At 37.1% G+C, this 25,736-nt stretch overlaps 1 protein-coding gene across 4 annotated transcripts in view; it reads right to left on the bottom strand.

Moving 5' to 3' along the window:
* Positions 1–25,519, bottom strand: part of DDX6 (DEAD-box helicase 6) — a 31,297-nt gene extending 5,778 nt beyond the window's left edge. For 2 of the 4 annotated variants that reach the window (XM_045797936.2, XM_045797934.2), the window contains exons 1-12: positions 25,218–25,331; positions 22,150–22,622; positions 19,071–19,134; positions 17,944–18,048; positions 10,043–10,172; positions 9,016–9,162; positions 7,977–8,071; positions 6,813–6,935; positions 6,214–6,342; positions 5,010–5,126; positions 3,146–3,209; positions 401–502 (exon numbers count right to left, since the gene is read on the bottom strand). In XM_045797936.2, the coding sequence (XP_045653892.1) occupies positions 401–502; positions 3,146–3,209; positions 5,010–5,126; positions 6,214–6,342; positions 6,813–6,935; positions 7,977–8,071; positions 9,016–9,162; positions 10,043–10,172; positions 17,944–18,048; positions 19,071–19,134; positions 22,150–22,349 (1,276 nt within the window). In that variant the 5' untranslated portion in view covers positions 22,350–22,622; positions 25,218–25,331. Of the gene's footprint in view, positions 1–400; positions 503–3,145; positions 3,210–5,009; positions 5,127–6,213; positions 6,343–6,812; positions 6,936–7,976; positions 8,072–9,015; positions 9,163–10,042; positions 10,173–17,943; positions 18,049–19,070; positions 19,135–22,149; positions 22,623–25,185; positions 25,332–25,437 lie in introns of those variants that run through there. The other 2 variants (XM_045797935.2, XM_087868375.1) reach the window with 2 other exon arrangements.
* Positions 25,520–25,736: the final 217 nt, after the last annotated feature.

Genomic DNA, 25,736 nt, shown 5'->3' with positions numbered 1-25,736 from the left:
GTGCCATTCTGAACTTATAAAACCACTTCTTACGGTCTCCTCATACACACATTACAACTTAAGGTTTCACAGCCCAAAGAAGTACCCTGTTTTACCTTTTTCAGATGACAAAACAAATGCTCATTTGTGTCAAAAGTTGCCAAAATACATACACTAAATAGTTAGATCGTACCACCTAATAAGTGAGGATCTCACTTGTGAATTTTATCTCAATTTAAGCATACAGTGAAGTTTTTTAACTTTTCTTAAATGCTCTACAAGAATTAGAAATCAGTCTTAAATAACAACTAAATCAGTTTTAATTCACTATTCTCATCACTACTACACTTTAACAAAAGAACAGAATTTAGTGATTACACTTTCAAAACACTTCCATGAAGAATATCTTCCTTTTCCTCACCTGATCTTCCAATACGATGGAGATAGGTCTCTGCCAGCTTTGGGAAGTCAAAGTTTATTACCACATTCACAGCTTGTATATCAATACCTCGGGTAAACAAATCTTAAAAGAGAAAGGAAGAATCTCCATTATATCTTTCAATTTAAGCATGTTTCTTGGTACCTTTAACATGTATTTCTAGTGCAACCTAAGTTTTAGTCACTTCATTCAGTTATTCAAATGCACTTGCAAATTACTAGCATTACCTTTCATGCACATTATCATAAAAAACTTTCTGCTAGCAAGTTACCTTTCCTAGTCCTATTAAGTTTTTAAAAATGGTTTAAGGTAACTGCAAATGCAAGAGGTCAGAATGACTGGTAAACTATAAACTCATAAATGAGTCTCAGGAGTAATTTTCAACTATCTTTCAGTATGTAATCCAAGATTAAAATAGATTAAAGACTTTGTTGTGTAACCAAGAATACCTCAAAAAGAAGAGGTAATCCACTCTTAGTAATTATTTATACTTTCTGAATTCATTCCTTTCATTCTACTAAGTGATTTACAAGTCTGAGGCAAACACAAGACCACACCTTCTCTTTTCTAGTCCCACAATAACTATGCTAATTTAGGCTCTGAAAACTGCAAGTAAAGAAAGTGACAATAGACTAATAATTAGGTTTCAAGGCTTCTATCAGCTCCATATTCCAAAATAATCCACGATGGTGACAAGTATTTCTAAACTACTGCTTTCAATTTATAACTCATTCTTTCAACTTGCCTCTGGATAAAATTAAAATTGACATACAAAGTCCTCCACTCTATACTTTGGTCTTAACATAGTTCTCTAACACATCTCTTCCTCAAACCTTCCTCTCCATGAAATTCATCTACTTATCCTTCCTTAAATGTATCTTCTTGAAGCCCTCTATGGATCACATTTGATGCCAGTCCCCTAACTTAAAACTCCTTCTGCAAGTCTAAAACTTAGTTTATAGAGCCAGTTACAACTCCTTCTCAGATCAGGATAGCTAATTTCCTTTCCTATGAAAATTTAGGATTCCTTACTACAGATACCTCACGTTTGTAAATTACTTTTACTCCCTCGTAGATCTAGCCCAAAACTGTTTCTGTAAATCAAGTTTTACTGCCACAGGACGATACCCATTTGCTCATGTACTGTTTAAGGGTGCTTTTGAGCCGGAATGACAGAGCTGAATAACTTGTACAGAGACCAAATGGTATACGAAGTCTAAAACATCTACTACCTGACACTTTAAAGAAAAAGGTTGCAGGGCCTTAGACTCTTGTTACCTTTTTTATCTGATTAAACCATCTCTTCTTAAAGTAAGTGGTGAAACTTTGCATGTATTTATTTACACGCTTTATATACCTATGTTATTTAGACTTACTTGATGATATACTGAATACTGTTCTGTTTGCACGTTCTGAATTTGCTTAACTCAACATTTCACTGATGAACTAGTTCTTTTATAGGCTCCCTAGTGCAGGAAGTGTGTACATATTTAAAATTTTTTAACTGTGGTTAAAATATACATAACATAAAACTGAGGAGTAACATTTTCTTTTTTTTAGCACTAAGCTAAGTAAATACCTGGCAAAGAGGAAATAAATATATGTTGAATATCAAAAACTATTTTTGAATGAATAAACTACAACAGGTATTTGTGCAAAATTCACTTTAACGCATTCCCATTTTACAAATAAAAAAAGGCACAAAAGAAAAGTACGATTTGTCCAAGGTCATACGATTACAAGTTAAAAGGGTAGGACTTGAACCCCAATCTTAAAATTCTAGGAGTCTAGTATCCTTTCCACCAAATCAGATATTTTCTATTTGATTACTTCAATACAAAGGTTAGAAGTGCTGATAAACATAAATGTATTAATTCACAGCTGTATTAACTGTTCTTTTAGATATAAAGCAGAGAAATGAGATAAACTGGAAACACCCAGGATATCGGATAGCCCTTTTTTGGTTCTTATAAATAAGCAAATTCAATATTCTGTTAGTATAAATTTGGAGTTTATGTCTATAGCAGTATTCTTAAGCATCCAAATTGTATAATATTCTAAAATTTTGATCTGGGTGCTAGTAATACGGGTGTGTACACATGCTAAAATTCACTGAATATCCTTATAATCACTATTTCTGTGTATACCTCAACTAAAAAAAAAAAAAAAATCCAGGCTCTTCTCTCTACCCAGAAGCCCAGTTTAGATGATTAATCTCATACCAATGCTAAGATTTTATTTCCAGTGTAGAGATGGGAGGATACTAAATCTATCTGCTTTGTCTGATCTGACTGTCCACCTGCCTTCCCCAATTTGTTCTTCTTCGTGTACTGAAATAACACCAAAATACAGACTAGTCTGTTTATGGCAAAAAAATTTAAAAGACTACAGTAAATAATTTCCAAAATACAGTTTCTTAATGTAATTTATTTTGCAAACGGTACATAAAACTCATTCCTGTATGTTAAAATTATTCAGAAAACACAGAAATTCCAAAACTAGTTTAAAAGACAGAGATGAGGTATGATGAGTGTCAGTAACAAGTATTCTGAAGTTTCAGATATGGAAACTAACTTCAGGAATTAACTATAGCTCATTCTCAACTTCAGAAATTCCAGAAATGGCATTAGAGTGAGCTGAACTCTTGTCACAGATCCTGTTGGGAGATATGGACAGAAAAAGCAGAGCAGAACCAGGAGGAAAACAATGGGTAAAGGAAATACTTACCAGTGCAAACAAGATTGCGGCATAAGCCATTTCGGAAATCATGAAATACACGATTTCGATGTTCCTAGGAACAAAGCAATGCATTTAATTTGTTTAAAAACTCATACGCACAGCCCTAAATTTCTCACCACTAATTTCTCCTATCCAAAGTTTTGTATACCCCAAATTTACACAAATGAGAGATGAACGAATTCAATACCCATAAGGTAAAAACAAAAGGTAAAAAAGTTAATCATAAATTAGTTTCCCATGGGAATGAATAAGCAACTAAAACATCTATGGGGGCGCCTGGGTGGTTCAGTTAGTTAAACATCTGACTCTTGATCTCAGCTCAGGGCTTATCTCAGTGTTGAGGTTCAAGCTCCACACTGGGCTACACGCTCGCTGTGGAGCCTACTTAAAAAAACAAACAAGGGGTGCCTGGGTGACTCAGTTAAGCGTCTGCCTTCAGCTCAGGTCATGATCCTGGGGTACTGGGATCAAGCCCCATGTCAGGCTCCCCTGCTCATACTCTGTCTCTCAAATAAATAAAGTCTTCAAAAAAACCAAACTAAACCAAACCAAAACACCTACCTGTATCTTTATTTAGCATTTATCTTAATTGTTAAGGATATTCTTACCCTTTTTGCTGAAGTGGATTTTAAGTGGCAACTTTCACCATGTTTCTGTATATCCATTTTTTAAATGTTTCAAACAGAAGATGACAAAAGTTTGGCTTGACCAAAACATTGACTATTTGTTTTAGTTACTGTATGCAAAAACAAAAATGTACTTTCCTTTTGAAAGCCAGCGAGCATGCAGGGTGGGCAGATGGAAATTATCTCAGGCAGACTTCCCACCAAGCGTGGGGCTTGATCTCACCACCCTGAGATCATGACCTGAGCCAAAATCAAGAGTCAGATGCTTAACTGACTGAGCCACCCAGACACCCCAAAAACCTATTTTTCAATTAAAAAAAAAAAAATGAAAACGCATGCATAACAATTCTAGCACAAGTGACGAATCTAGCATCTGGCAAACTGGTCTTTCTTTTCAAAGCAACGTTTTTCCACTCTGAAATATTCTCTACAGCTTAACACAATTTCCTGTGACAATTTCTAATATTAGGGTCTACCCGGTGGTATCTGTTCCATTATCATAAAGCTTCTTTGAAAACCAAAGATGAGTTAACTCAAATTCTTTATCTGTTAGTCTACAGAAACTGTTTTCACAAAATTTCAATGTTTACCACACACAACACAAATGTTGTTTTTATAGTTTGAATTTACTTGAACTGTTAAATGAAGTTCTGAAATTTAGAGATTGCATCCTAAAGGCAAATGAAGAAAAAAACATACAACCTGAAGAGGTACATAAATTAAAACTCTAGGAGTGTTGTCCAATAGAACCTTCTGCAATGACGGCAATGTTCTATATCTGTACTTTCCAAAACTGTAGCTGCTAGTCACATGTAACATGGCACTTGAAATGATTAGTGTGACAGAGGAACTAAATTTTAAATTTTACTTAATTTTAACTCACTTACATTGTCACAGGAGACCAGTGGTTACTGTATTAAACAGTGCAAATCTACATTACTTGGGAAAGAAGGGAATAAAATCTCCTATTTGTATCATACTTGACAAAGTACTCATTTATACATTATCTCAATTTTCCTCTTGTGAGGTAAGAGTATGTTTACCCCTACTTTGTAGTTAGAAAACTGAATCCCAGCGGTTAAAATGAACGGTCTTTTGCCTACTAAAGAATAATTTATTCTTAAACTTAGGGCATATGGAGGAGCATTGAAACAAAACAAAAATCCAAAAAATACTTAGAAAAAGATTTTTAAAATCCACACATGAGGTTCTCGTTTTATACCCACCTGCCTCATTTTAGCATGGATATAGAAGCAAGAATAACCCAGTTGAGAAATCTTCTTGGCTAGCAATTCAACTCGCTGAGAGGAGTTACAGAAAATGATCGACTGGTTTATCTGAAGCTAAGCATGGAGGTGGGGGGAGAGACATGAAAAAGAAAAACAAAAACCTTCATTTGCTTTGCCAAATCCTAAAAATATTGACTGACAAATGCTAAAAAACATGATCTAAGACTTAGAATCTCATGATACAAGAGAGATGCAAAACTGTAAATTTTGTAAATACTACTCATTTACTTAATAGTTGCAGATGTTATAAATTTTATTGTAGAAGAGTATGCTTAATAAGAGCCACATAATTGCCAACATGATTGAAACACATTCTTCAATTCTCATTATTTGTAGTTAATTCTGTTCTATAAAGTTACTACAAACACTGAAAACGTGAATATAGAACCACTGCTCATGGGAAGATACGGGGAAGGTTCCTAAGAGCCTCTAGTCACAACTTTTTCATCAACTGATCAACAGATAACCTTGTTTTATGTGTGTTATTGTTCAAAGACACCTTATTTACTCGTGGTCAACAACACTGTAACTTCTGTCTGTACGAAGTTTATCTAAAACACATTTTCTCTGCAAAACGCATCGGTCTTCTTGTGCTTAGGAGCAATGGACAGCCCTTTAGCATTAAGCTTAGGAGTCATTTTAAACCATGAAATAAACCAAAAAAAAAAAAAAAAAAGAGGCACAAAAATGCAAAAAATGTGGCATTAATGTGGCACAGACTGTGAAAAAGACATTTGTTTATGAGAGCTGAAACAAGAAGGCAGTGTGTCACTTTGTTCAATCTCAGCTGGGAATATGCACAACAGCTGGTATTTTCCATCGTGTTACTAGTATCCACAAATGACTTCAAAAGCACATGAGTATTGCTTGTAGGGTTACAAATTTTGGCCTGTAGCCGAATTTGCAAATACAGAATATGCAAATAATGAGGATCAACTATAATTAAGGTCAAATTATTTTAGAATTTAATTAAAAATGTCTTTGATGTCAATCATACAGTATCAACTTCAGATCAACAACCAAAACTACTTTTTAGGAAAAGCTATGGACTGTTTTTACATTGAAAATGGTGGGAAAAACAGACACAACTGTTATTTTGGGGTTAAGTAATGGGTAATATTCAGCAACTGAAGCCTATTACCCTGGAGAAAAGTGTGTTGAGGCAGTGTACTTTTTGGCGCTCAGTCACATAGGCGTAGTACTGGGTTACTCCCTTCAAAGTTAGTTCCTCCATCAGGTTAATCTCATAGGGTTTCTGCAAATGGGAATTCTGAAAAAAATAAGAGTCATATAATTAAATAAAAGCAGAGCGTATCTCTTAAACTCGAAACATATCCCCCATACATTCTGATAAATTCTTGCTTTAAAGGCATGTAGTTTTCTTCAGAGTATAAATAATCTATGACCGAAGAAGTAAGTTACCATGTAATAGAAAATCTAACATTCAGATATGTAGCTATTCCTATTGTGTATTTTGTATCTAGGCTTACACTGCAATCAATTTATCCAGCATCAATGGCTGTATGTCAGCCTGACACCAAATGCTAAGTGAATGAAGAATTTAATCAAATTCCTGTTTAAAAAAATCAGTTATGCACAACAAACCTTAATTGATCAGCTGGCAGGAAAGCCAAATACTTGAAATAATCAGCATAAACCGATAACAAGATGTAATTATGAATAAAGGTATACTCGTGGGCAATAGGATGGCACTGCTTCCAAGTACAGATTTATACTCACCATGAACTTCTGTACACTAAGAGGGAAAGTAGCGGAATATAATAAAATCTGTCTGTTTTTAGGTAGCGTGAGAATAATATCCTCCATTATCTGCACAAAATCCTGTGACAGCAACTTATCTGCCTGCAGCATAAAGGAAAGACAATTTCAAAAAAATTAGTGTCCAAGGTCTTTGGTTAATAAGGCATCATCCCACAGGAACATTCATGGACTACTCCTGGTTGTAAACAGTACTCTACAACACTGTCTACCCCCCAAGGCACCAAGACACATTTGCAATGATTCAGAAGGGGGAAAAATCTACATACCACCATATTCTAGATATAATACTGTATTCTACAGGAAAGAGAAAACCCTAGACAGATACAATCCTTGTTCCCCTAATGAAATTTTAATGTGATTTCCATTAGATGCAGTACGTGGTTGAGAGTACAAGCTACAGAGTCAAACTACCTGGGTTGAAATCTTGTCTCCTTCACTTACTAGCTATGTTGGCGAGTTATTTAACCACCCAATACTTCAGTTTTCACGACTTTAAAATTAGCAGTAGTAACTGCTTTATAGGATACCTACCTTACAGGGTTGTTGTGAAAAGCAAATGAAAAAACATGTACAGCACGTAGTGGTAGCACACAGTGACTAATAAACATTATCTCTTGTTACACAAAGATTTAAAAACTTGTCTGAATTAGACTATGATCGACCTGATCTAGTTATCTAAAACACAAACCAAAGAGGAAAATAACTTTTTTTCAAAACATTAACACTGATACAGTATATGAATTATACTAAATGAGGAGTTAGAGACATTAGATGCTTTTTAAGATGTATCACTGATTGGAAACAGATTTAGAATGAACTTGGCTTTGAGATATTCAACAACTCCTTTTCTTGAAAAATAAAAACAAAACTTACAATCTGGCATCCCTAAGAAAAAGACACAAGGCTGAACTATTCCTACAAATGCCCACCATCTATTGTCTTTAATGGGCAAAACATCTTTTATAAGAGAATTAGTTTGAATTGACAAGAGTCATGCATTTACTAGAGGTTCACAAGCCTCTAGTATGCTTTTTTTTCACACAAAAAAAAGAGCTTTTGCTTTATTCACTGGCAGTTATAAACAAAGCACATAACAGTACTTTCCAAATGAAGAGACATTACCTCATCCAATACTATCATCTGGACATGATCAACTTTTGCTACTCCTTTCTTGATAAGATCCAGGATTCTTCCAGGGGTAGCTATCACCACGTGCACTACACAAGATTAGAATATATATACATATTCTCATTCACTTTAGCTTGGGCAAAGAGGATACAGTAGAAGTTTATCATACATATTTTATCAGAAACTTGTAGAGGTAGGAATAATACAAACAGAAAAGATACGTTTTAAGATATGGATTTTCATTTCATCTTAGGTTGATCAGAGAATACTTGTTTGTTTCACTTCACATGGGGCAGCCCAACAGCTTCCCAAATCACCTGCTCCAAAAAAGGGGGAATACTTGTCTTAAAACTATCCCCAATCAATAACAAAGACATACCAGGCATCTCATATATAAAATTGACTCAAACTTTATGTATAATTTTACGTAAGTGGATTTCATGCTTGTGTTTTATCTTTTTCCACTCACTGATATATCACGGAGAATTCTTAATGAAAATAAATACAGATCAGCTTCACTTTTTAATAGCTTTATGGAATTCCACTCAAACTATACCCCAATGTATTTAGCCAATCTCCTCTGATACTTCGGATATTCCAATTTTTCAGTACTACAAACCACACTGCAGTAACCCTGTTTTGTCTTCAGGAAAGATTCTTGAAAATACATTTATAATTTCAAAACACAATCCCAAATTGCCCACCATAAGGATCGTATCAATTTATACCCCAATGCTCGAAGACAGACTATTTTTTCTCAAACTTATTATTGGTTACTAGTATTTTTTAGCTGTGCCAATCGGATAGGTACGATATCAATTTGCTATTTTTATTTACATTAAAAAAATTACCAGCAAGGTTGAATATCCTTTCAATTACTATCAATTTGTCTCTTTTCTTGAATGAAATGGTCATTTCATTTTTCTAAGGCAGTGTTTCTGGTCCTTAAGAACAATTTTTAGTAAGTTCAGCAAACACTGTGTCTGTAATAACACTTGGAGAGCTAGGCCAGATTATATCAATCATTCCCTACCTGTGTCATCAAGCCTCATTATGTCATCCCGTAAATTGGTTCCTCCTGTGGTTGCCATCACTTTGGCCCCTCCCATGTGCTTGCTGACCTGGATGCAAATTTGACTGACCTGTAGAGCAAGTTCTCTAGTGGGAACAATCACCATTGCTGGAAAACAGAAAAAAAGAAACGTATTTTAAGAGTTTAATAAGCTACAGGAATACTGCCCCTTGCAATCTAAATACTCAGGACATATTAAAAAGTTGAATCATAATAAGCCTAACTAATTCTGGAAAATCAAACAAGTAAATCTCCTTTATAAAAAAAAGAACCTATTACAGTGTTCTAGCTTTAAACTTTTCCTCGGCAACACTGCTTTATTAACCTGGTACTACTCTTTAGTTACAAACCTTTAAAGGGTTCTTTGACTTGGCAACATTGGCTCAAAGTTTATTAATTTAATATTTCAGTAAGGGATTCACTAGTCTAAACACCTGAATAGGAAACGCCTGCTGCCCAGGTTCCATTTACAGCACATGAATGCAGGTAAACGGAAGATGGGAGAAATGATCATTACAGATCAAGATTTAGGAAAATTTAGAAGTCAAAATTTTAACTATTAGCTTACTTTGTGTACAACTATGAAAACTTGTTTCTTCCCTACTTCCTAAGCTCTTAAAAATTCCAAAACCACAGGCTTTATAGAGGAAAAAGTTCATGAGCTCTTGCAGACATGTAGGTTCCACAAGAAACAACGCAGTTCCATAGTTCGTAAGTAGCAAAGTCGGATAACTTCATGATCTTTGCTTTCCTATCTATAAGGCAATACTTATTTTGCCTATTTCACTGGAACACTATCAAAACTGTGTAATGTAAAAGTCCTCTGAAAACTAGAAATCTTTTTAAAGAGCTGGGTATTTTACAAGACAACTGGGCCACAAGCTGTGAAACAGTAAATACTAACTCCAGATTACGTAAATTCTAAAAAAAGATGGTAGTATCTTCCACATAGCTCCAAAACCGCCATTTTTAGTTTAAACAAACTAACCTTGTATATTGTCCTTCTTCAGGTCTAGCCGTTCAAGTAAGGGAATGAGGTAGGCACCGCTCTTGCCTGTTCCATTTTTTGCTCTAGCTAAGATATCCCTACCAGATAAAGCAATGGGAATGCTCTCCTCCTAAGAGACAAGAAAATGCAAATTACTTGTTAATAAAAACAGTACATAAGCAAATTATTCTCTAAAATATACTGGAGGTATACCTCTTTGGTACGGCTTTCAAGTGTCCCACATTCGCATTTTACAAGAATAGGTAGAGACCAAGTAAATTACCAGTCAATATCACCATCATTATCAACCCATATTTATGAGAACTGCTTTCAGTGTATTATTAAACTGTATCCCAACGTAATAAAAACTATATGGATTTGTATGTGTGAAAATGTGCAGGTCTAATGAAGCTGGGCATCTACATCAAAGAAAACAAATGAAGAAAAGGAACCTGGGCTGACTTGAACAAACAGAAAAAAAAGTGAAAAACATTCGGAATGAAAAACTGGGAGAAAAAAAATGGCACAAACAACACAAAGGAAAGACTGTACGTTTTGAGACAAGCCAATTTAACCACAATGAAAAATTGTGGCTTTGACAACCCATCCTTGTAAAAAATAGGAATCAGCTGGAAAAGCTTGAACTTCAGGTTTTATTTATTATATCATATAAGCTCACAATGTCAGTGTCTCACATCCAACATCTCTGTCCTGAAATGTGCTCAACTGGAGGCTCAATTCTATTCCAGTTATCTTAATCCATGGTCACATCAGAAAGTGACTTTTCATTTTCACATTTAGCCTACTTTATCACGTGTGTTTTGCAAAGATAACATTTCCTACTAGGACAAGTTACTTAAACAATAGCAAAGGATTCCCCCAAATTACTGAAAATTAAATATACATATACAGAGAAATATTAAGAAGGCAGAATAAAGAGGGAGGAATAAGAACATTTCCATTCCTAAAACTAAATTTTTATTTTTTTTCTAAAACCCAAAAATTAGTAAATTAGGAAAGAGATTCATAATCACTGTAACAATCAGTTCTATGCCTAAAGCTAATGACCAAAAGAACTATCTCTAACACTTTAAAATCATTATTATAGAAACATCTAATAAGCATCATGACTTCCACACCCCACCATAATACTCATCCTACCTAGAACCCACCACAGGGGTCACATGGGTTCCATATGATCAGAAAAAGAAACACAGCTCCCAGAACTACTGTAAAAATGGTCCAATGACAACACTGCTACCCTCTGTTCCTATTACCAGCATTAAACAGTCTGCTTAAAATAAAGCAGGTCAAAGAAAAAATCCCTGGTTTGACCCTTTGGTCTTAATCTCTTCCTTCCTACTTTTGAGTCAACTCTGTTCATCTACAGTTGCTCTGGGGGCTTATTACCCCCACAGGTTCATTTTCTTCTATGGTTTTTAAATAAGCTACTTGCACACTACTCAGTTCGACAGCAGAATAAAAGGCTAGATGGTCTCCAAGGGTCTCCCAATGACTTCTCAAGTCAGGTTCTTTAAAAAAATTAAACTTTGAATGAAGTGAGGCAGGTTACAATTAGCTTAAGGGTATCCTAATTCCCATTTTGGGTTCACCTTCTAACTCAGATTAAGACCACTAATTTCTATTCCCTTGTACTCTCTGATAGGGTTCATGCTCTACAGAAACTGTTCAAAGATAAGGCTTTTTTTCCCCCTTAAACTAAGTAGGCTAGTCTCTAAGTTAAGATTCACTGGTATTTTGCCCCATATGGTGACCATTATGATTAGCAGTGGCAGTCAGGGAATTCAACACATCCACAGTGTCTCTTACCACTGTTTGCTAGGAAGACTAGGTAATATGATGAGAGAGAATTCAAGTCAGGCTCAGACAACTATGATACCCCAGAGGAAACCACGGGAGCTATCAGGGAGAAAAGTAAGAGGGAAAGAAGCTAAGAACTTTAAAAACTGTGTGCTGGGCACTCAGATACTTTGTTATTTATTATCCTTTCAAGTTAGGTTTCAAATTTTTGTTTTATAATAAAAACATTCCCACACAAAACTTATATGTCAATGTTCATAGCAGTATTCAAAATAACTAGCAGTGGAAACAACCCTATCAACTGAGAGTTAAACCAAATGTGGTATAGCCATGCAATGGAATTATTATTCAGCAACACAAAGGCAAGAAGTACTAATACATGCTACAACATGGATGAACCCTAAAAAATGCTAAGTCAAAGAAGTCACTTACAAAAAACCATATATGATTCTGTTTATACGAAATGTCCAGAACAGGCAAATCCATAGAGACAAAAAGTAGATTAGTGGTTGGTTAGGGCCAGGGGAAAATGACGGGAGACTGCCAAAGCAGTTCCTTTTTACAGTGATGAAAATGTTCTAAAATTGATTCATACAACTGCGAATATACTAAAAACCACTAAATTGTATACTTTAAATGTGTCAATTGCGTGATTTGTATCTTAGTCAAGTTACCAAACCCACGACACTTGAGGTCTGATTTGGCCACCTTACCTCTCCAAGGCCATGTTCCATTGTAAGGTGGAAATGACCCATTTAAGTATTTGTTGTGTTTTGGTTATCGTAGGATCCATTTTCCCTTTCCTAATAGCACATGTCCCCCACCCCACTGGAAAGTCTAGGCAACTTCCCCAGCTAAACGGGAGACATCAGCTGAAGCCAGGTCAACTCCATGCTCCCTTCTAAGAATTTAAATTGTTGTAGTACATCCTGTAACAATTTGTAGCTTCCCAAGCCCTTCAGAGCTGCCTCAGTCCTTGGTCAATTCCAAGTGTGACTTTTCTCACTCTTGTGAACTCCTCTGATATTTTCAATAAATTTCCCTTTGCTAAAGTTTGCCCAAGTCGGTTTGTTGCCTACAACCAAAGCACAGCATACCTTTCAATTTCCTAGTACGGAGAGGCATTTGACAGAGTGTGGTACCTAAAAAAGCTGAAAATTGCTGCTTTTAGAGTAGTTGCTTCTTTTTACATCCTAAGGCCAGCTGACATTAAGAACCTTAATTTCAGGGGAACAAAAATAATAGGAGTATGGGGGAGATAGCAATGGTTGTCACAGGTATCTACTGCTGCCAAGAAAAAAGGATATGGAAAAATAATAATTTCAAAAATATCTCTAACTTAAGGAACACGCCGCAATTTTACCACAGTAACCAATGAGGAAATGCATTTAAAGACTTTTTGTGTGTGTGTGTGCAAATTTAGGAAAACAATTCCTATAATCATAAGAAATCCACATTAGCAAGAGAAATGATTTATAAAGGATTAAAAATGCTGTAATTCCTAACTATCAACAATGAACTATTCTTATTAAACCTAGTTGACAAAATAATTTCTCAAAATAGCTGAGATTCTTGACCTGATGTGAAATTTTGTTGCCAACAATAAGGAACTCCCATGTTTCCCTCAATAATGGACTACCTGCCAGTTCATCATTATCTTATCTAAACAGTGTTCAAAAGTTGTGCCTAAGGTCTGGAAGCATAAGAGTCGTCATTTTCAATCATTTCAAAGTTAATACAGTTAGTTGACCCTTGAACGTGGGGGTTGGGGCACTGACATCCACACAATGGAGAATCCACGTATAATTTTCGACTCCTCTAAAACTTAACTACTAATAGCCTGCTGACTAGAAGCCTTACTGATAACATAGTCAATTAACACATTTTGTATATTATATGTAAATAAAGTTAGAGAAAAAAAAGTTGTTAAGAAAAACATAAGGAAGATACATTTACAGTACCATAAAAAAATCTGTGAATAACTGGAACCATGCAGTTCAAACCCTTGTTGTTCAAGGGTCAACTCTGTAAGGTTTCATATGTTAAGCAGAATAAAACAGTAGGTTCTTTGGCCTTCCAAGTAAGTCTGCGCTCCTATAAAGCTATGCCTTAGAGTGGAACGATTATGCTAGCTATGGGGCATAGCATTCAGAACTAGAACCAGAGTCACAGATGGCTACACCAAAGAAAGATGTGTGGGGACAAGCTGTAGTATATCTGTTTCCAGCCTGTTAGTGTAAAATATTCTTTTTGGAAGATATAATTTTAAGTGCCTCATTGTCCAATAATCTTATAGCCAATAAAATTTCACCATCTCCTAAAAAAGATTCAAATGCAAATGACACCCATCTGATCAAAAAGGCTTCTGTATTTGGGGGAAAAAATGCCTGGATAAAACTGTAAACTAAGTACTATGGAAGATAATACCTTAAAAACAACAGGAAAACAAGGAGCAAAGTAGGTAAGAACAGAATGCATAGAAGGCAGCCAGTCATGAGGTTAGATTTTACTACAGGATTTCTACATTTCTTTTTGGTTCTAAATTCCTATTATTTACGGTTTATTATACACTGAATAATTCTAAGGAACATTTTGTGTTTTCCAGATTCTTGGGCAAAACAATAGTGAAGAAAAAGACAATGTGAATGGTGATCTTAGATATCTAAAATAATACTATATATTCGTACACTGCTTTGCTATTTCAAAACATTTTGTTTACACGTTACATTTAATCCTCACAAAAATCCTGTGAGGGAGATTACTTATTATTTCTACTTTACGGAAAAAGCTAAATGTGAGACTGGTTAAGTGGCTGGAAAGATAACTGCCTATATGTTACACTAAAACTGAGAGTGCAAATAACAAAGTCAATTTTAAATTTTAGTACAAAGGTGGGAAACAGGAGCCAACAAACGTCCATTAAGAATTAAGTCAGCTAGGGGCACTTGGGTGGCACAGTTGGTTGAGCATCCGACTTGGTTTCAGTTGGAGTTGTAATCCTGGGGTCGTGGGGTCAAGCCCCACGTTGGGCTCCATGCTCACCACAGTGTCTGCTTGGGTTTCTCTCTCTCTCTCTCTCTCTCTCTCTCTCTCTCCCTCTGCCCCACCCCACCCCCCAATAAATAAAATCTTTAAAAAAAATGAATTAAGTCTGCTAAATGAACCAATCTTTTTTTTCTTTTCTTTTTTTGAGGAAGGCAGAGGCATTTATTCCTGCCTCCCCATCTCCTTTAATAAAACTCCTACATGGAATAATAACCCATAACAATTTTAAGTATTTTTCATCTACTAGGCACTATACCAAGCATATGAAAATGAATTACCTCCCTTAATCTTCACAACTCCTCTATGATATATACTATTATATCAATTTCATAGGCCAGGAAACTGAGGCTTAGAGAGAAAACTCAAATAATCAACTTAGAAAGGAGTGGCTTTGGGATTCAACCCAGGCAGTCTGACTGCAAGACTAGTTCTTCGATTAGTTCTGTAGACCAAGTTAACCTGCAGATATGTCAACCATAATCTCATCAAAGCATTCTAAATACCACTGAACATCTGAGGGCCCATTTCCTGCCATCCACCTTGCTAAATACTGGATATACAAGGTTGAATGATATACTCCCTACAGAAGACTCTCATAAAACTTTTCCTCCCTGTAAATAAAATAGATTAACATGAACTACATTACAGAACGGTAAATTCCAAATATTTTCAATATATGCACTCAAATTGCCTATCTGGTGATGTATAACCTTATCTCGATACTTTCTCCAGCCATAACAAATTTCTTTAGTTTGTCCACAAAGGCACACACAAAAGGAAAACCCCTAGGCAACGACTATCCCAGTGTTCTCGGCTTGGAATATGGATCACTTCTAGGTTATTCTGTCTTCCTCTAATGGCTACATATAGATGCAATTTCAACTAGAGAGGGGCTCATTATATCACACTGAAATTATCTGTACAATTAGCTGTCTTATCAACCTGACTGTGAGGGCAGGAACCCTGTCTTGTTCATAAAAACATCTCCAGTGTCTAACATATACTAGGTCACTCATTACATGTTTGCTCAATGAAAAGGTACTCAGTGATATCATAAGGTTTGTCCTTATTACAGCTTGGGTTTAACAGTTTTAATTAATATGTGTGTTTATGTCTACATATATGTACACACACACATACATGTATTTCCTTGTTCTTTTCACTGAAAGGGCCAAGAAGCAAAGAGTGTACTCAGTATGCAGATTTAAGTCTCTAATACTACTATTCCACTAAGCAGGGCTCCTTGGAGAAACGGCTGATTCCAAGGCTGGGACAAGATAGGTATACATAAGCTCAGCATTATCACATACCAAAAAGGAAGTACTCAAGAAAAATGAAGGGAGTGGGGGAGGTGAGGAGTGAATAAGCAGAGCACAGAGGGGTTTTAGGGCAATAAAACTACTCTGTATGATACTACAATGATGAGTACATGTCATCACACATTTGTTCAGACCCACAGAATGTACAACACCAAGAGTGGACCCCAATATATATTATGACTTTGGATGATGTTGATAGAGGTTTCTTAGTTGTAATAAATGCATCACTCTTGTGAGGGATGTTGATAATGGAGGAGGCATGAGTGGGGACCAGGTTTTATGGAAAGTCTCTATTTTCTGCTCAATTGCTGTGAACTTAATATTGCTCTAAAAAAATAGTCTATCAGAAAAAAAGCAGGTGTGTGTACATTATAAAAACACAAGGACGAGCTTGAAGGAGCTCACAATGGCCAAAAATGGGATAATCTAACCATAAAAATACCATTGGGGGGAAATTTGTGAGTCCACACTGACAATATACAAATACATGAAGAGATAAGGCAGACTTTTTTTTTTCCTTAAAGATTTTATTTATTTGAGAGAGAGAGAGAGCACTGAGCGGGGGGGGGGGTGTTCAGTGGGACAACCAGACTCCCTGCTGAGCAGGGAGCCCGATGGGACTCAATCCCGAGACTCCAGGATCATGATCTCAGCCGAAGGCAGTCGCTTAACCAACTGAGCCACCCAGGAGTCCCAGGGAAGGCTCTTCTTTACAAGGCCAAATGTGGAAGGAGTGCTAGCTAGCACTGGAAACTCATCATAATCTATCAGAATAAAGATCAGATCATGCAAGAATCACCAGTGGATGCTAAGGCTACAGAGAAATTCTGATCGCAAGAGTAAGATACTCGCATGGTCTTGAAGTGCTTCCCATAGACTGATTATTAGTTTCAAGGGAAGGGGGAGAATAGCAATTAATTATGTAGTAGAAAAATGAGACACCACCTTGAGATGATAATCAAAATTAAATTCACCAATGAAAATATAGATGGACACTATGTACACCTCCAAATCTGGTAGCTTGAGATGGCCATAACATAACTTCTATAGTAGTTTGGCTAAGAATGCATAACTTGAGGCTAATCACATGGAGACATGACACAAAACCAAAATGAGGAATATTCTATTAGAAAAAAAGAGAGGGCTGTATTTTTAATGTCAATGTCACAGAAGACCAAAGAAAGACTAGGAAAATGCTCACAACTAAAAGAGGTCAGAGACATAATTAACAAATGCCAATACCTCATCTAAGGAGGCATCCTGTACAGAAAAGAAAAAAAAATGCTATAAAGGACATTTTGGGGTCATTTAAAAATTAGAATACAAATGACAGATAAGATAGAAATACTGTATTAATGTTAAATTGACCAAAGATAACTGTACTATGGTTACACAAGAAAATACCCCCAGCGGCGCCTGGCTGGCTCAGTTGGTATAGCATTCAACTCTTTATTTCAGGGTCGTAAGTTCAAGCCCCACATTGGGGCATAGAGCTTACTTAAAAAAGAAAAAATCCTATTTCTTAGGAAATACGCACTGAAATATTGAGAGGTAATGGACCACAATTTTGTGACTTATCTTTAAAAGGCTCAGAAAAAGTGTGTTTGTGCACGTGTACACACATGAGAAAAACACTAATTATATAATTCACAAAGATCAAAAAGCATGGAATGCTTTACTCATAACATCGTATGTGGATGAAAAGGGAAAACAAACCTGAATAGGAGATGGCTTTTCCCAGCCCATTTCAAAAATTCCCATCAGTAACTCCCGTTTCAAACAGTAATCTTCAAACTCATTTCCTTTTGTGGAGGTCACATCCTAGTCAAACAAAACAAACAATAAAATAATAAAGTACAACTGTATTCCTTTGGTAGTTTCTATGCTTAAGAAGGTTTGAGAGATTTATTCTTCCTCTACCCCATTTATTTTTTATTTTTTATTTTTTAATGATTTTTTATTATATTATGTTAGTCACCATACAGTACATCCCCGGTTTCCGATGTAAGGCTCGATGATTCATTAGTTGTGTCCTCTACCCCATTTAAAATATAAATATAGGCAAATGAATTCTCTGTCTTGATCTATATTTGAAGTATTTCTACGATATAACCACTCTTTAACACACACAGGCCACTTAAAAATTGTTTTGGAGAAAGGCCACCCCATGGTCATATTCTTCTGAGGACTGGTTGAATACTGTTATTTCTATGTGAGTATCATGCTGTGTACTACAAATCACAAGATGTGAAGTCAAACCCTAACTCCACCACTCACTGCCTGCAAATATCCTATTCTAAATAAAGATTTCTCAAACTTAGCACTACTGACATTGGGCCAGAAAACTCTCTGTTGTAAGGAGCCATCCTGAAGAATCCCCCTAGTTGAGTTTAACCAGCTGTAATAATCAAAAATGTCTCTAGCTACTGCTAAATGCCCACTAAAGGACAAAAATCACCCCCACTTGGGAACACTGGGTTAAGAGAATCTCTCAACTTCCTTGTCCTCATCCACATAATAAGGATAATACCTAACCTGACTCTTACTATATTGCTGGGAGCAAAAGAAAATTTTGAGAAAATGCCTTGCAAACCATGAAAATACTCCATAACTTAGATAAAACATACAGATGTATAAATATAGTATTTAATATAGACACACATTATTGTATTAATATAATTCCTCCAAACTGTGAAAATCTTTGGCAATTCATCATATATGATCCATACCATTTCAACCACTTCAACCTAAAGAGTAAACACACAGTGCCTATTATTATTAAATAACTACTTCACTTTTAGTTTCCACACCATTTTTCCACTTGAATTTTACAATCAACTTACCGAAGTTTTGATTCTTAGATCCTTTGGAGGGAGTTTTAAAGTCTTTTTCCAGTCATCACCAGGTCTACAGAGAATACAGTAAAATTGAAGCATGAGAATTCATAGCATCACTATTCTAATAATACAAAGATGATTCACCACAATTATAATTAAGTTCGTAAAAGCACAGTAAGTTTAATATATTGTCATTTACTTTGAAATATAGTTAACAGAAATAAACACCATTAGAAAAACTGCTCTTCTTACGAAAGAACAATCTAGAGAGAATAAAAAAAAATAAAAAATAGAAGCAATGTAGTATATATAGTGCAACTGTTGTCAAAACTGGAAACTCCTGTGTTTTATTTGACATAAGTAGTGTGTTTTAATTTAAATTAGTTGCCAACATTTAAAAATTAGGAGATTTCATATAAAAGTCCAGATTCTGGCTTCTCTTGGGGAGGGGGGGGTGAGGAAGGAAGCTTTAGCAACACTAGTTCCAAACTTCTGCATGTCAACAATTTGATAGAGGTTAATAACTAGGCGCTTAAATAAAGCAGTAGACTCCTTTAGATAAAGCAAGTATCTTCTCACGTGGCACAGTCTCCTGTAAGCATCTGAGTTTCTAACTTTTGGTGACTAATTAAAACCGAGGGCTCTAAAGTTTCAGACCCGAGGTCAAGCTCTGACTCTACTCATTATTTTTGTGACTTTCCAGCAGTTACTCTTCTAAGCCTCCAATTCTCTCATATATAAAGAGGGTTGAGAATTATACCAAATAATTTACATAAAGTACTTGGCAGAGTTCCTGGCAAAATAAGAACTCGGGGGCACCTGAGTGGCTCGGTTGGTCAAGCATCTGGCTTTGGTTCAGGTCATGGTCTCAGGGTCCTGGATTGAGCCCTACATCAGGCTCTGTGCTCAGTAAACCCCCCCTCCCCCGCCAATAAATAAAATCTTAAAAAAAAAAAAAGAACTCAGTATTAGCTGTTAATGACTATCTCTCAATCTTTTTTTTACTAAGAATGCTTGAAACCAAGAAAATAGAGTAAAATTCTTTCTGGTCAGGTAAAAACCTCAAATAATACTCAAAAAAGTGGTCAATAAAGCAGACAATGCTTTCAACTGTGTCATCTTTAAATAAAAGTTTTCACTGATTTCATTATAGCAACTCTTACATAATCAGAGCCCCCAAAACATCGCAAGAGTCTTCATTTAGAAAGATGAGCACTTATTTTACTTAAAGCTAGGTCCCACATAATTTAAGATACTCTAACACGGATAACTATTTGCTACCAATTCCAAGGGTACCAAAGCCTTTCACCTCTGCGTATGTAATTAACACATCAAAGTTTCTGAGCAAAAATGTCAGTTGAACATCCTAGTAGGCCAGTTTGCCATCATCAAATTCAATATAAAGTGAATAAAAATGCAGAAATACAATGGAAAATCTTACCACAAGGAATTTATAACCTTAGAGGTTAAAAGACCCAAACTATTTAAAATGAGAAAATAAGTGATAGAGATTAAGTATTAGAAGAGTTCTGAAGACAGTGATGGGATCTAGGAGCCTTCATAGAAGACATGACAAACTGAGATTTAAAAAATAAAAAAAGGGGCGCCTGGGTGGCTCAGTTGTTAAGCATCTGCCTTCAGCTCAGGGTGTGATCCCAGAGTCCTGGGATCGAGCCCCACATCAGGCTCCTCTGATGGGAGCCTGCTTCTTCCTCTCCCACTCCCCCTGCCTGTGTTCCCTCTCTCGCTGGCTGTCTCTCTCTCTGTCAAATAAATAAAATCTTTAAAAAAAATTTTTTTTTGACAAACTGAGATTTAAAGAACCCACAGAATGAAAAAGAACCCATTAATCCCAGGCAAACCAAAAAAGAAAAAACAAAACCTATTGTCTGAAATCAGAATTTAAGTAGGAAATAATGAAGCAACACAGCTTTATGCTTAAAATTAGCCTAAGTTTTGCTAGCCTATTCATATTTTGTCAACACAAGCTACAATTTAGAGAATATTCTTGATTTCTATACAAATTAAAGCTTAAAATATGCAAAAAACCCCCAAAACCAGAATATGCATTAATACCAATTCTCCCAATGACCAAACCAATTCCAATGGAAATTAATTCTTAGAGGTCACTAGCAAACCACATTCAAGTAACCATTTATAAGATATTCTGGTAGCTTGTAAGTGCTACTTTTCTTTAGGAAGTGCTTTTTAAGCACGGAAAAGACCTAGGTTGTGATATAACACACACCTTAGTTCAGTGAACCAGTTTCAACATCATATGAAGATTTCAAGAGAATAAATCAGTCTCTATGGCTAGATATCAACAATAAAGCCAAATGTGAAATGGGGTCAAGAGTCTTCAATGTTAATTTTCTATTAACTGAATCTTTAGTGATAGTTATCAGTAATAATTTAAAGTGTACACTTAGATGACAAACAGCACATTTAAAAGAAAAAATATTCTGTAGTAAGATGAGGCTCTTAAGTTTTTAGAGTCAACAAAGGGACTTGGGACTATTCAGTTCCATGCATTTCCAAGAGTTCAAAATCTTGAAAACCCTATGATATATAACGGCTTGTAATTCTGTGTGTATGTAAAAGGAGAAAGCTTTCTTTTTTAAGTAGAAAACTAAAGTTTCATAATCTTAAAAAAAAGTTATGGATAAATTTTCTACCAGTGAGTATGTTTGGATTCAGAAGGCTAGGCCAGTCTTTAAATTTAAAACTTGAAATTGGCTTTAATTGCCATTTAAACTATGGTAAGGTACAATTATAACACTAGGGAAAAAGCCATACTGGCAAAAACAAGATGAATCTAAGCCAATTATGAAAGCCAGATATGTTTCAAAAGTAATGTATACAAAACTACAAATATCATCTGTTTGTTAATGAACCTGAATTATGACAAAAATACATTATTCAATTGCAAATACCCACCCACCATAAAACAGTCATCTGTCTTTTCTTTCCAAACAAAATGGTTAAAATAAGGTTTAAAGTAGTCTTTTAAGTAGTCAACAACAAAGTAGCAAAAAGATATCTCCTTGGTCTCCCAAGTGTGTTTATTACTTATTCTAACACTTACTTAATAGTGGTGGTCATACTCTGTGCTTGCTGCTGAGTGCCATTATTGATTGTGTTGGTATTTTTCAGCTGGTTCATCTGTTGCTGTGTCTGTGTGCCCCCTCCTCCGGGGCCACCACTGGGCTTCACAGGGCCCCTCAGCTGACCATTTTGACTGGATAGACCCATTATAACAGGGTTCTCTGTTCTGGCCGTGCTCATGCTGTATTAATTGTAAAGATGTCTCTTTCAAACTTCAAAACTTTTGAAAGTCAGTAGAGAAACTGTAATAACAGTTTATTAGGCTCTCCAAAACGAAGAGATAAATATAAGTCTTGCTCAATATATGAGTCCTTTATTGCAATGCAGGCAAGCACCTGTAAGTCTCTGAACGGTAAGCAGCAGTAACTTGCTCTCATGCACCGAATCAACTTTTTATTTTTAAAAAGCCCTCTAACAAGGTTGAGTTATATATCTGAATTCACTCACTTCAATCTGAAACAAAGAGAAAGTTTAATTAGCAAACACAGGAAAGTTAGAAAAAACTTTCCCTTTTACGAGAACCCCATTAAAGGAAATCACTATTAAGGAAATAAGAACACAGATATACTTAGACCAAAACACTAGCCAGGCTAGGAAGAGACACAAAAAGATGAAATGCCTCAAAAAAAAAAAAACACCAAGCCAACTGAGACCAATCTCAAACATTTTAAATTGTCAGTTCAAAGTAACCCAGAGAAGATGAGGTAGAAAGATATTGTGATTAAATTAGCATTAGCTGTCAAATAGCAATCTCTTCCTTTCAGTTTCCTCCCTGATGAATTCTCTAAAAGTCCCTGCCACCTCTAAAAGTCAATGATTCATTACACTTAATTGCATTACAACTCAATGAAGTATCACACAATTTTATTAATGTAAATCTACCTATCTTGGAACAAGGCAATTCATTATTTTTTTTTTCTATTTCTGACAGCAACTGAGAATTCTTGAAATTAAGTAAGCTTCTGACTTAACTTTATGCTTTCAGGAAAAAAAAACACATTTGTGCCTTTATGAATTTCAACCATAGAGGTTCAACTTTATGAAGAAAAATAAATTGTTTTCTCTCTTAAATTTTGCCCCTTAAAACTGAAGCAGTCGAGATACAGACATGTCTACATATCAAAATCTTTCTCTTGAGAAGCAGCCATGAAAACCTTTAGCTACCTTAATAAAATTTGAATACTAAAAAAGTATTAGCTACATACATTTCAATAACACTAAAGTGTATCCTCACTTATATTTGCTGTTATTAAAAATATCTATAAGAAAACAAAAACGAAATTGCCTGTGTTTAAAAAAAAAATCTGTGAAAGACTAAAACACACTAGTAACTTTAACCAAACTTTCCAAGAAACTCAGAGTACTAATTAATTGTTTTAAAAAAGAACTGGCCAATCTCCGCCATTTTTAATTATTCCCCAAATCACATTCTTATTTTGAAATGTAAATAAAAATAATTTACAAAGACCACAAAATGAAGGACTACTCTTCCTCCATTGGGTTTGTTCTTTTTTAACTCCTTTATATTTCTTACCAAAAAATACACTAGTTTCTTAATTAATGATAATTTCCCCCCCCAAACACCAAGGATTCCAAAGCAATAAATCTTTTCAAAAAGACAACTGGCTATGTCTTTTTTTTAAAAACTGAAAATATAGTTGCTCAGATGCAAATCCTGATTATCACATACACGAAGCTGTATATTTCTAAGTCTCTTAGAATCTGATGCCTTACACAGACCGTGGTTAACAGCCACCTAATTTCAGTTCAAGGTGGTAAATGGTTTCCTGTATTGACATGTTTATATTACGATCAACAATATCACGGAGTTCGCACAAGACTTGTTTGTTTGCCAAGCACTAAGAGGATGAAGAGGGCAACCTCTAAAGATTAAATGACATCATTATTGTCCCTCGAGCTCTTAACACATCTCCTATCTCCCTAGATCCAAAATGTGACTATTACTCCCTTCTTACTTGAACCGAAACCTGCACTGCAGCTTTATGTCTCTGAGAGGGAAATATTCCTCCTACCCCTTCCCAATTTAGACATGCAAGTTACATTCTACATTTTCAAAAATACGAACGAAACGTAGACTAGTTGGGAGGAGCCCCTTGCGGAGTTAATTACAGCACTTCCCAGATTGTAGTTAGCAATTGACAGTTTCACACCCAAAGCACTATCGTCATCTCAGACGAGAGCTTTTGTTTGCAAATGCAGCGCAGTTTCTCTAAGCTTGGTCTGCAAGTTGGAGGGACTGTTTTATTCTGAAGGGAAAAGGGGAGTGTGGTCGAGAAAAGGGAGTGAGCGATGAGGGAAAGAAACAAGCCAATGATCTGAGCCCCGTAACTGTGGGGCAATAATTTCTTGCTCCCCCAATACGCCCCCCACCCCGAACCACACACTTCTCGTCAAACCCCTGTGACCATAAACACAAAAGGGTTGGGGCCCTACAATCGCAGCTGCGCCACAAGAGCAGGGAACCAACTCCGCGGGCAGGAAACAATAGGGACTCCCCCTATAAGGCCCCAAAGAGAAACCCTTAAGTCAGAAAGCCCCTCCGTTTCCTTCACGACTCGAGGGCTCCAAAATCACCCTCTTGTTACCGACCTACGAGGCCTTATTCCAAGCTAGCAGCAGTGGGTCCTCTTCCAAAACGAGCCCTCCGACACTGCATATCCCTGCCGCCCCCTATAGGGCCGCCTCGTACCCTATAACCTCCACCATCCCCCTAAGTCCTTGCCGCCTCTGTGGTCCCACATCCCCTCATCTTCCACAAAGCTCCTCTGAGTACTTCGCCCGCTCCTTCTCCGGACCCCGCCGCACACGACATTCCCATATTCGAGTCTTCTCAGGCGCCCCCACCCCACACGGCTGCCGCCCGCCGCCCGCCTTCCTCCTCGGGGCCCGGCCCGGACAGGCCTCAGGCCTCCACCTCAGAGAGCACCCCTCCCCGCCGGCCGAGGGGCTTCCCGCGGCCCCGACCGCACTGCTGACCTCGACCCCACCACCTCACCCCACTCCCCGCGGCTCGGGCCCGAGTCCTACCACCGAGGCCACTCCCGCTCGGCACCCTCGGTCCTTTATTGTTGACTCGAAGCTCCCAAAATGGCGGCGGCTCCTTCCTCCTCGGAAACCTCCGCCCGCCCCCACCCGGCCCCTAGCTTCTGCCTCCTCCTCCCGCCCCCGCCCCCGCCTCCGCCCCACTCCGGGGAACGCTCCGCAGGGCCGCCTGCACCCGCTGGCTCTCCCGGCCGCCCGGCCCTACCTCCGCCACTGCCCGCTCTCATGGCGCCGCCGGAGTCGCCGCCCGGGCTGAGCTAACTCGGCTGCTCTGCCCCTCCCCCGCCCGCCCGCCGCCCCCTCCCCCTCTTCTCCCCCTCCCCCTGCCTGTCCGCATGGCGGCGGCCGCGGCTCCTCCTCCACGCAAGATGGCGAGAGCTCCGCCGCGGCCGCCGCCGCTCTCGCTGCGGCGTCACGGCCTCCCGGCTTCGCGGCCGGAGGAATGTGGGCCGGGGAGCCTCCCTGAGGAGAAAATGGACGGCCGTGCTCTCACATCGACGGGGG

The sequence above is a fragment of the Ursus americanus genome, chromosome 16 (genome assembly GCF_024610735.1).
Source record: "Ursus americanus isolate L20-20 chromosome 16, mUrsAme1.1.p, whole genome shotgun sequence".
Taxonomy (NCBI): Eukaryota; Metazoa; Chordata; class Mammalia; order Carnivora; family Ursidae; genus Ursus; species Ursus americanus.
Note: the sequence above shows the minus strand (reverse complement) of the source record. Positions and strands in the feature narration are given on the sequence as shown.